General features: G+C 36.5%; 1 protein-coding gene and 1 non-coding gene across 2 annotated transcripts; one reads left to right on the top strand and one right to left on the bottom strand.

Annotated features, from left to right (window-relative positions):
* Positions 1–29: 29 nt before the first annotated feature.
* On the top strand, positions 30–101 carry TRNAC-GCA (transfer RNA cysteine (anticodon GCA)). Its single transcript has one exon. It is a non-coding gene; the product is annotated as a tRNA-Cys (tRNA).
* A 318-nt stretch (positions 102–419) lies between these two features.
* LOC126686054 (uncharacterized) lies at positions 420–11371 on the bottom strand. Its single transcript, XM_050380075.2, has 19 exons — positions 9880–11371; positions 9206–9517; positions 8881–9120; positions 8642–8762; positions 8414–8571; positions 7647–8280; positions 7040–7104; positions 6805–6906; positions 6571–6713; positions 5937–5992; positions 4020–4666; positions 3736–3926; positions 3319–3625; positions 2673–2960; positions 2417–2526; positions 1790–2117; positions 1242–1649; positions 881–1121; positions 420–798 (listed from the first exon to the last, which is right to left on the bottom strand). The coding sequence occupies exons 1-19, from the start codon at positions 11287–11289 to the stop codon at positions 773–775; spliced, it is 5787 nt and encodes a 1928-aa protein (XP_050236032.1). The 5' UTR covers positions 11290–11371; the 3' UTR covers positions 420–772.
* Positions 11372–12404: the final 1033 nt, after the last annotated feature.

Raw genomic sequence — 12404 nt, 5'->3', positions numbered from 1 at the left:
TAAATTATAGGGTAAGTACCTCATCAAATGGGTCCATAGCTCAGTGGTAGAGCATTTGACTGCAGATCAAGAGGTCACCGGTTCGAACCCGGTTGGGCCCTCTTTTTAATTTAATTTTCATTTTTAAGATGACGCTGCAAAAGTTTCTTTTGTTTTGGTGAAAAAATGAGGCTGTAAATGCTGATCATGGCTTCCATTGGGTTGATTTTGCATGGCAACGAAAACAGTAAAATATCTGTTCGTACGGATTGATGTTTATCCCTGAAATTTAATGGAATTATAAAAAAAACTGGTGAAAACTCACCAAATTAGCACTCTCAATGACAACCGTTATATATCTACTCATACAAATGATGTTCTAAATTTAACAATAGACACCGGCTTCCATTAATCAGGGGAGAAAAAAAAAAGCTATCCGCTTGCAGATTACAATTTTTTTTATTAAATGCTCCTAAAAAGTTGCTATACATAATTACATACACCAACATAAATTACAAAATGAGAGGTCAAAGGTCAAAAATTCAGTTCGGATCAATAAAATTCACCAGCTATGGTCGAGCAGGTTTGTTGAACAGGGAGATGAATCCTTCAGCTGAGTTGAGCTTCTCTCTAACCTATGAGAGAGGGAATGACTGATGCTTGCTCCCATTCTTTATCTACTTGTTCTGATATGTTTCTCCGAGACAAGGAAACCCGTGTCTCTTGCTTTGCTTGACCCGTCACATCTGAGACAGGATCTCTGCCATGGTTAGTCTGTACAGCACGGTTCCTATCACCGTTTATTTATCTTCTCTTTGCCTACAAACAACATCATTCATATTTTAACAAGGGAGGCGATGGAAAAACAAGAATTCAGATCAAATGTTTAATTGTAGCTCACCAAATATACTTGATTTTAATGGGAACCGAAGTGATGTTCCTCCAACTTTTAGCTCCCTCAGTTGCCTCCTTTTGTTCGGTTTTTCAACTTTTGCAATAGCACTGCTACTCTCTCCTGTGTAATGCTCAGGTCCTTTCTTTACCCTCTCATGATAAACCGCCGGTGGGGCAAGCCTTAACTGTGGCACATTTTCTATCTGCCCTAATTTCTGGCCTTTCTGAAGATTTCTCAATATTTCAAACTGCAGCATCATAATTCAACTTTGATTAATCCTTTCAATTCACTATCACTAACCAAACATAACCTGTAGACATATGATATAAATGAGCAGTAGCAAGCGAAGTGTATAGTACTGACTTACCCGCGATAGTTGCTGAAGCCCATATGAATGTTCTGACGAATCTTCATGTGGCTGAAAGATGCCAGTTCCTTGAGCTCGTCTGGATTTTGATGAAACCTTCTTCACTAAACTATTCTCAGCAAGAACTGATTTATTTCTAGGCTTCTGAGTATTCTTCTTGGGCATACAAAAAGGGCATCCTGACAAGGTACCTTTACTGGATGACTCACTTTCAAGAAGTTCACACTGAAGATGAGTAGCATGACCACAATTGAAAACTCGAAGTTGAAAACTAGGAGAATTCTTGGTGAGAAGGCAATTACATATACAGCATACAAGATTCCGAGGGGCATACCCATGAGATGCCCCCTTCTTAAGTAAACTCATGGTATAGAATGTATCATCCTCTATTAAGGACATGGCAGTATCCTAAAACACAAAAGTAAACATTTGTATCAGCAGTTTAGCTTTACAGTACAAAAAAAAATAAGCAAAGCAGTACTGTCAGCAGTCAGCACAGAAAAGGGATGAAGAGAATTTAGAGACATGAATAGCATGCAATGACTTGCCAAAATTCTCCTCTCAAAGCCATACGTTCCAAGCATCCCTAGTATGATACTTTTAAAGTCACCAAACTCCTGGTTACCCTTATCAGATAGAAGTTTTGACATTATACTTGGAAGACGGACATATCCTATCATTCCTTCAACAACCTCTTTGATGAACTGAGAGAACAATTTCCTCAAGACAGCAGCATTTTTGTGAGATTTCGAAATATTCCACTTGATTATGATCTCATCCTCCTGCCCATAGAATGTTTCATTTAACATTCCAATATGATTGTCTCCTTTCAATACCCTTTCATCAGAAAATGAATCCATCAAAGGTGCACAAAACCTGTATTCAGAATCAAGGACCGCCGAAGTCAGAAAAGTCAACTATTTGGTTCATAGCAGATACCACTCGAGGAATTTGCTAGAAACGGAAAGAGAATAAAAATGTTTGAAGCATAATGAGAACTTTCAAGTCTAGAAGTTGCAGCCAAACTACTATGATAACTTGGTACATAGGCAGAAAATCAAGTATTGCACAATATACTATGAAAATTGGTAAGAGTATTAACATATCCAAGTACTGCACAGGAACCAGTTAACTTACACGAAAGAAATCAAATCAGTGCACTATATAGAACTTACGAATCAAGTAATCTGAACCAGAGTGTCTCTGACTCCTCAGGTTGCAAACGAGGGGTGTTCCGCTGACACAATCCAATACAGGCATTCAATATACTATGTACATCATCGACCTGTGAGATAAAAAAAATAAATTTGTTTAAGTCATCCCAGAACCATAGGACCCGCAACAAGGAATCAAGAAAATGAAGAAGAATTAGGAAAAGGAATAATGAGTTAAGGAACAACATAACCGCAAACAAAATTCAGATATGCCAACCTCCTTCATTTTTAAAACATTGTTGTAATAATCCATGCCAATAGATCCCTTTACAGATGTGGTTGAAATTGCACTTTCCACAGCTACATCAAGGTTGACAAATTTATCATCGAGCTGAGTAAGGGTGAGTAAAAGAGCACTTCCAACATCTCCAACCCTTTCTAATAAATAAGCAGCACCGTCTGTTATATCATATTTCTGGCATAGGCGTAAACAGTGTTCGACCCGGTAGCTATCAAAAGTCTCCAGGAATTTAAGAACAGAATTACGCTCATACTGACATGCTAACTGCAAAGTCCAGGGTAGAATATTTAGAATTTAATACTTGTAAGAAGATAGACAAAAACAATTAAGAAATATAGAATAATCAGAACCAGTAATAGAAGATGCAGTGATAAGTAGCTTTATTTTAGATCCATGACAAGGAAAGCAAGACCCCAACTTGAGCTCAAAAACCAACTGTATTTCTTTTTAACCCAGTGAAGAACTGAGCTTGCTTACACTGCTTTCCCATGTTGTGGCGGACCAGAACAGGAAAAAAGTTCATTTTCTTATTTTTTATTCTTTGGGGGCAATGTGGAAGATAACTTGATGAATTTCCAATACATAAACAATAAATAATGATGCTGATGATTTGAGCACTCACTTCCATATAAAGCTCTATCATATCATCTGTCAAACTGACAGGATTATTCTGTATGAACTTAGGAAAATCCGAGATTCTTTCAATGTAAGCTTTGAGTCCTTTCAACTGACCTTCCACTCTTCTTCCACTAAAAGCATCCAAATCATCATTTTTTTGGAAATCAGAGAAGTCGAGGGTTCCATATAAGTGAACCTCAATAGCCGTCTTTAGATAGAGAAAAAGGCATTTTGGATGAGATTGTAGTTCAGAAAGGATTTGTGGATTATCATTATAAAAATGCTCCGTGATCAGAAAGAAGGATCCCTCCCTGCAAAAAAGAAATCCTAAAATTGCTTAGAAGAGGATTTTCAGAGAACAAGAAACCCAGCAAAATATACAACTGGGTGAAGATACATCTCAACTAATGAAAAAAATTACCTGCTTAAGACAACCAACTCTGGAATCCGAAGAATAATAGCTGACTGAAAAGCATTGAGTTCATTGCTACTGACATGCCTCAACGTATTGTCAATATATGAGAAAGCATGAATTGGTTCATCCACATCTTTCATGTAGCTATCCAGTGCAGCAACATACTGGCTACCAATCATATGAATAAATCCACAAACCTGAAAACCATGTTTAAACCAACAGCATGAAGTCATCAAAAAGGAAATTTCTGGAGAGACATCATCTTTAAATCAAACATATGGAATACGTACCTGGTGAAATTGTGCTTTTTCACATAGTTGTAACACATACAATGAGTCCCAATCGGTCACTGGAACCACTTCCAGAAGCAAAAGCACCTCCTTCTCCCTCATTTTTGAAGTTTTGGCACTATGTACAAGAATACTTGCTGGGAAGTTGTTCTCAGATGTGAAGTACTCCAAAATCTGACTCAACATACTCCCCGGAATATAAGCTTTTTTAAGTACAACATGACATGTAATAAATTCAAACAGGTACCCGATGTCTTTCTTTGAAGGCCATGCTTCAGCTGATCCAGTATCATTAGCAGATTCAGCTGTTTGGGTCCCAATGTTTTCAAAGATTTGAACAAGAGCATCTATAGTACTTTGAGACAATAAATTTTGAGTTTCATATGCTATATCCTTGACATCCCCATTGGGACTATCATTTGGAGAGAACTCCAGCTTTGGATTTTGATCATCTAGAAAAGCTAACCTCAGAACATCTAAAGTAGCTTCAGTATCTAACTGTAAGAGATGATATAGGTTAAGATAAGTTTGTTTCAATGGTAATGTTGAATCTACTGCTGAATTCAGGGCACTGGATTTCTCCAATAGACACCGAACAAGATCTGTCCGAAGAGATGATAAAAGTGTAGGAGGAAGATATCCCTGTCCTGCAATTATGATCCTCATCAAGTTACAAATCAATTGTACATTAACTGGAGAAAATAATTAATAGTTCAAGGTCAATGCTAGTCCATATTCATATTCCAGAATCCAAGCAGCACAATAGAATAGATAGACAACAATAGTAAAACAAAGTAATGGTGAAGGGCAATAGAGCAATGGACTCAATGCATTGGTAAAACTCCAAGGTTAATCAAGCAATAGGGTAAGGTGTGCATTTTCATAAACAAAGCACTTGATAACACACGGAAAAAGTTAGAATCTAAAATTTAAATGTGAAGAAGTCAAGCCCAATACTAACGGATAAATTTGAAACATCAGAATCCTTTTTGGCACAAAACTCTCTTCAAGATTAGCTGCCTTATGATAATGAATACACACAACTACAAGCATTAGGGGTGTGCATTGGTCAGTTCGGTTTTCGAACCGACCAGAAATCCCAAATCGAACGTTTTTTTTAGTAGTAAAAAACTGAACCGAACCGAAATGGAGTGGGAATATAGGTTCGGTTTGGTCGGTAACCGATATAAGTATCAAACATGGTATACATTAACATGAGCCAAGTGGTAAAGCGCGCTTATCCTTACCAGACGGTCCGAGGTTTGAACCTTAATGTAATCTTTTACAATTCATTTTACACAAAAGAGGTTATATACAAAATAATTTGTGAACCTTGGAGATCAAACCCAGGACAAGAGGGAATATCTAACACAACTTATCACTACAACACTTTGAATTCTACGATATTTTCTGTAAAATATATATATATATAATGAGTTCGGTTTTTGGTTCGGTTCAGCTTTTTAAAAATAAAAACCGAACCAAACTGAACTAAATGCAAAACCGAACCGTACCTACTATTTCGGTTTGGTTTGGTTTGAAAATTTGATTTTAATTGGTTCTTGCACGACCCTAAGCATCACAGTACCATAAAACCACCATCAAGGCTAATTATCTCACTTCTATCAAGATGATAGCACATGAGAATCCTAGAATAACATCTATTTAAATGAATACTATGTATGTCCATGTGCAGGTAAGCAACAAGATAATTTAGAAATCCAAGGCCCAACCTCTATGTATATAAAATTAATTAATGATATAGAATCTGTCAAAATGAGATTTAGATAATAATCAGTCACTGCAAATTCACTTATTTAAAAAGTAAACATACTTGTCAACATCACACGAAGACTTGAAAAGGATTCTCTACAATATTAAACTTGGATCACTACCTACAATGAACGGGAAGCATACCTGGTGGAAAGGCAAGACCTGAAAAGCAATACTTCAAATAAACAAGCATCTTGTACCTGCTTATGACAACGATAGAAGAAGATGACAACTTTGATATATTAAAAAGCATTACAAATCTGATTCACTATATTAGATTTCATCTTAAAACCAATTGGTATTAAGGGAGGTGCCCAACTAATATATAAACACAAGTTCATGCACACACACAACCAATGTGGGATTTCCCACTTCAACACTATGCTTTAACCTCATTTACCATTACCATTTCCATTCAAAAAGCTACTCCCTCCATCCAATTTTAGGAAGCCTCTTTGTCATTTTTTTTATGTCCCACTTAAGAAGTCTCATTGTCCTTTTTTATACCCTTTGTTTTATCTTAATTGTAAAGCACATTTACAAGAAAATTAATTATATGTATAGTTGTAAAGCACAATTAATAGGGTAAAACAAGAAAAAAAAGTTATGTTTTATGTTTTTTTTATATGTGTGAAAACAACAAAGGGACTTCCTAAACGGGACGGAGGGAGTAATTTTCGCAAGTTTCCTTTATTTACAAATCTATTAAGAAAATAATTTAAAAAACAATTCTTGAATTATTTAATAACATACAGCTGTACATGTTAACGTTGCTTACCCGAGTGCAGCAGCACTCTCTTTATAACTGTTCTGTGAAGCAATTAACAACTCCTCCAAAGGTGTTTTGAAATCATTTAGGCCTTTATTAAAAAGATACACCAAGGCCCCATATAATCCATGCTCCCTGCACAACCTCACAACCTAAGAGACATAATAATATTAGTATTTAACGCTATTAGAGGAATCACTTCCGAAAAGCACTTCAGTTGCATGAGTAAAAAATAACAGAAACCTGATTAAAATCCAAGGAAGAAATGTCCATGTGAAGAACACATTGTTCAACTCTCTGCAACCATCCTTTGCTGCTATAATGCTCTACTAATGCTTGCATAATCTATAAAAAGGAGGAAGAAGAAGCAAGACGAGAATAGAGACGATAAAAATTAATAATTAGTTAACGTAGATGTTTTCTGAACTTCGTTCCATTGTACAATAAGAAAGACTTAACATCAAGCCTTAAGCAATACCTCAGGAGGTAGGGATCCAAGCATATCCCTCAATATATATGGCTCCAGAAGCTCCAAAAATGTATCTAAAAAGGTAAAAGACAGCATAATCAACTGACAATTAGCCATCCCAAGAGGATAAATTATCCAATATCACTAAGACCATGTTTGGTTTATGGAATGGAATAGCATGGAATAGAATAGCTATTCCATAAGGAATGGAATAAAATAGTTATTCCATAAGGAATGGAATAGCCATTCTTTATTCTTTAGTTTTTGAGGGGAGTACTTATTCCACAAAATCATGGAATAGCAATTCTATGGAATACCTATTCCATGAACCAAAGCAAAGAATTGTCATTCCGCAGCTATTCCATGAACCAAACATGGCCTAAGTAGTGCATCATTAGTAGGTAATGCTGAAGCAAGGAGAAATTGAAAAATAATGTATTTATAAGCTTCACAACCTACAATCTTTCCATTATCAAAACACCAATTTGATCTCTATCACTGAAGGTCAGAATGCAGTACCACTCATCCAGCTACTTAATTAAATTGCGATCCAAAATGTGGATTGAAAGACTTCGAATGAGCTTAATCTAAACATTTAGGCATATTATGATGGTACCTCTATGTTGAACAGCCACAAACTTGGAGAAAATTTCGTCAAAAAGGATGTCTGTGTGATGTATATGGACACAAAATTCCACAGCCACACCACCAACACGAGTGAATTGCTCTTTTATTTCAGTGTGTACAGAACTGTTTCCAGTATCTGATTCATCTTCTCGTTCTACTTTTCCAAATTGGTTGCAAAAAGCCACCGACATATAAGAAAAAACTTCATCTACATAAGCCAATAGCAACTCTGCCAGATAGGGCATTATGGTTGCTCGTACAGCATCTACAGATTTAGGAAGGTCAATAACACCATGAGCTTCCCCATCATAAAGTGTCATTGCCATATACAAAGCACCCATCCAGTCGCCTGCTTTCCGCAGAACCTGAATTCGTTCCTTCCACAGTAGAAGCCTAGCAACGACAAAATGCATGGGTCCAAGTATGTATATAGACGCACCTCTTACTGCTAGACAATTGTGATATGCTTTCTCAGGATTCCCATAGATATTCCTGAAGTGTGTATGATACACAGCAAGATCATTTCCCCCAGAATCATCAACAGCAAAGCTAGTCTGATGTATTACAGTACCATCCTTCGCAAACAAATAAAGCTGACCTGTCAACGTAAGAACCACCAACATCTGGCCAAGCATAGAACCTCGTTAGCCTCAAGTTTTTCAGAAAAAGAATTGATGCATAAGGATGGCACAGAATATAGCTATATTGACACTAAAAGTTGGAAAAAAAATAATAGAATAAAAACTAAAAACATACATGAGCGTCCAACCAAGCTACACCTATGGCTGCACTGTCAAGGGACCACATTCCACAAACTTTAAGCTTTGATTTGACCAACTTTGCAACTTGAACTTTCCGATCCCATGCAACTGCAAGATATGAAACTCGCTCCACAGCATCTGCATTAATATTTTCTGCAACAAATTCATTTTTTCAGGCAACTGACCTCTTTTCTTTAAATTAACAAAACCAGTTACCAAATACCAGAGTCTGAGCTGTGAGGTTGTGAAGTAGATTTCCATGCGGTGTAAGGCATGGAACCCTCCCTAACTCCATCTGGCTTGGAAAGCTGTGCATAGATTTGTAGAGAAGGAGTAAACCTAACCTGTAATTATGGCATGGTTTCAGTACACCATATAATAAATGTCTCTATAGAAGCAAATGCCAATATATTCAGAAGACACGTAGAATGGAGTTTGCGCAATTATCCAAGGACTTCATACCACCAAAGCAGTTTGACTGGTGACTAAAATGAGCACACCTTCTTCAGCTGGAGAAGAGCCTTCATTGAATAGTTTCCATCCTGCATCTCCTCCAACTACACCTCCCATCATGTTACCGATGCTGCTGGATGAAAGCGATGCACTTCCTTGTGATGATGGCAAAGCACCTCCAAAGGATTCACCAAAAAGGAGGGCCGAAGCTGATAGTGCTATGCCATTATTTTTGCCATCAAGAAGACACTAACACCATCCATTTAGAATTTTTAATCAGAAATTACTATACAATTGCAAGATGCACATGCGTCAATTGAGAATAATGGTTTACCTGTGTTTTGATAGTGATTCTGTTTAAAATGGGATAGACTTGGAATGAATGTAAAAAAAGATGACCCGTACAATCGCTAGTAACTGCCTTAAATTGTCGAGTAACTTGAGAGTCCTGACCTAGGAATAATGCATGTACCACTGGTGATGTATGCTCACCAGTTATAACTTTTGCTACTGATGCTTTCTGGACATCCCAAACAGTAATGTGACCATCGCCATAGCCAGCCAAGAGTAGATCCCCTTGCTGATTGAAGCACATGGAAGTTACGGGAGAACAAGATTTATCTCCTTGTAAGCCGAGCAAAAGCATCTGAATTTGCATAAGTATATTTCAGTATGGATTACTGACCATCTTTAATAATAAAAATGTAATTTAAACAAAGAATTTTGGCATTGTCAAAGTGATGATTTCTATACTAAACCTATTAAATAGTCAACCATATATTATTCTTTAATTAAATAGTGAAGATCTCCAGTGGTATGATCCAACAATTAAGTATATTAACAAAAATTCATTACATTAGAGATCATTGTCCCCGAAATGCCTTTCATATTAATTTTCTGTACACTTCTAAAATCCATCTATGATTGTTTGGAAGCGTTAATTAAATAAGAGAGGAACATGTTAAATCTTTAAATAAACAATAAAGCAATTGAGTAAAATGGACCAACCCTGGAATCCATATTATCACCAGTATTGGAAGAATATCTACTTGGAACAACAGCAATGACACCTTTGGCCATGCCTACAGCAATGTAGTTGAGATGAACAGCCAGGACTTGAGGGGAACCATGGTCACGCCGAAAAGCTTGAGACTTGATCATCCGTGTAATAGCATTATCAGCATTAATATCGAAGTAGCCCAATGTAGTAGTCCCTCTACGAACACCCTCAAACTTCATTGGCTGAGCAGCAGCACCTTCTTCCAAATGCAATCCAGTAGATGCCTGCTTCTTCTCGAGCTCTTCAGCCAATTCAAGTGGCTTCATATTCGCCTTGCGCTTCTCTTCTGCATTTGTAATTAGCCTCTCACTCTCTAATTGCCCTATTATCTCTTCTACAAGCTCTGAAATTTCACTTAAAGACCTCGCATCACCATCCCTAGAGTCTCCACCAATCACAGGATCTAACACGTCTTCTTCACCTTCCTCCTGATCATTTCTATCTTCTAATGACTCCACTGTCGGTTGGAGCTCATTATCTCCACCCTCGTCGTCACCAGACGAGACGGAATTATCAATTTTGCTATTAGCATTCACATTTATATCATCTAATCTATCACAGGTATCCAAAATTGGTGAGCCATCATTCAAATCTAATTCATTATTAACATTTGAATTTGGTACTGAACTAGTGTTATTTAAATCTGCTTGGGGTTCTACTTCGCCTTCCAAAACATTACTATCATTAATACTAGAAAAAGCCTCACTCGTATTATCCAAGTTTCTATTGTATTCAGCAGAAATTTCGCTCTCTAATGCAGATTGAAAATCATCCGACCTAGTTCTCTCGGCAGCAACTCCAATTGAGTCTCCATTTGATGATAAATTTGAAACAATCTCATGATCATCACTATCAGTAACCTTCTGGAGACTAACCGCACGCCTCGATTTGATGGCGGCAGCATGAGGCGTCGGAACCGATCTCGACGCAGCTGCCGCGGCAGCAAGAGCAGCTCCTGGCTTCGTAGTCGATCTCACACCGCCGAAAAGAGACGGTAACGGTCTCGACGACGAAGATGAAGGAAGTCTCCATGCCGGATCACCTGAAAACCCGCCGGACTTAACTCGAGTAAAAGAATTGAGCCGTGGTTGAGTAGTGTGATTATTATCGTTGATGGATTCCGCTGATGAGTCCGCAGAAACGGCGTCGTTTGGAGGAAGATGGTGGCGGTTAGTAATGGTAAATGGAGATGAAGGAGGAGATGCTGAGGTGGATGAATCGGAGGAGTCGTTGAGGATTTCGTCGAGAGAACGGTGAGGGACGGAAGCTGAGTCGGAATCGGAGTCGGAGTGTAAACTGAGGAACGAGTCGACGTCGAGTTCTGTAGTGAATTTGGCTGTGGGGAGCTTTTTAGTCATTTTGTCACTGCTACTATGATTCCATCTTCATCTTCTTTTCTTTATGTTTCATTACACATCTCTGCTATTTTCTTCTTCTTGTTGTAGCATGTTAATACAAAATAGAGCAAATTATTTTAAGACCCCTCATAGTTGTCCCAATTCACAGTTTAGTATCATTTGTTTAAAAATCAAACGATTTCATACCTAAGTTTTAATTCCGTCAACAATAAGAGACTTCTTTTAGGTATATTATTAATTTAATATTCACTTTTCAACGATTTGCTACCTCATTTTTAATTACGTTAACGATTTCATACCTCATTTTCAAACAATTTAGAACCTTACATTTTATTTCGTCAATGATTTGTTACCTATATAAAATAGAAGGTTGTAAATGTTTGCAAAATCAAAATTGAGATATTAAATCATTTTATTTTTAAATAAGAAATATCAAACTGTGAATTATGACAAAACATGGAGGCCTAAGAGTCATTTACTTTACAAAATACCATCTTAATTTTATTTTTATTTGTATAATTAAAATTAAATTTTATTTAATTAAAAATAAATTATTAAAATTAGATAAAAACTAAATTTTATTTGTCAATAAAAAAATTTACTCCTTTTGCAAACTTAAAAAACATAATCCAAGGCATTTAAGCTCGTACTTAGAAAAAACAACTTAGAAAAAATGAACTTCTTCCTAAACAAGGGTATAAATGAAAAAAATGTTAAAAGATGGAATTTTTTTTAAATAATTAGGCATTTTTTAAAAGTGATTCAAAAAAAGATAAAAAAAAATCAATGTAAAAGAACTTAAGTAGCAACTTACTCCCTCCACTTATAAACAATGAACAATAAGTATATAAATTAATTTTAGTGTTAATTACATATAAAATCACCAACTTTACACGAAATTATAAAAATAACATGACCTTTAAAACGTGGCAATTTAAAGCACTACCTTTCATTTCTTTTTAAAAACAACATGAGCACAATTTTAGTAGCATTTTTACTAACGTGGCACTCCCATCGGATGTCCAAGTCAGCAAAATTTTATCTAAAAACGTGCCCATATTATTTTTGAAAAAAAATAAAAGGTGATACCTTGAATTTACACATTTTAAAGGTGG

This window comes from Mercurialis annua, linkage group LG6 (assembly GCF_937616625.2).
Source record: "Mercurialis annua linkage group LG6, ddMerAnnu1.2, whole genome shotgun sequence".
In the NCBI taxonomy this organism is placed as follows: Eukaryota; Viridiplantae; Streptophyta; class Magnoliopsida; order Malpighiales; family Euphorbiaceae; genus Mercurialis; species Mercurialis annua.
The sequence above is the reverse complement of the archived record's forward strand: the minus strand, read 5'-3'. Positions and strand labels throughout refer to the sequence as shown.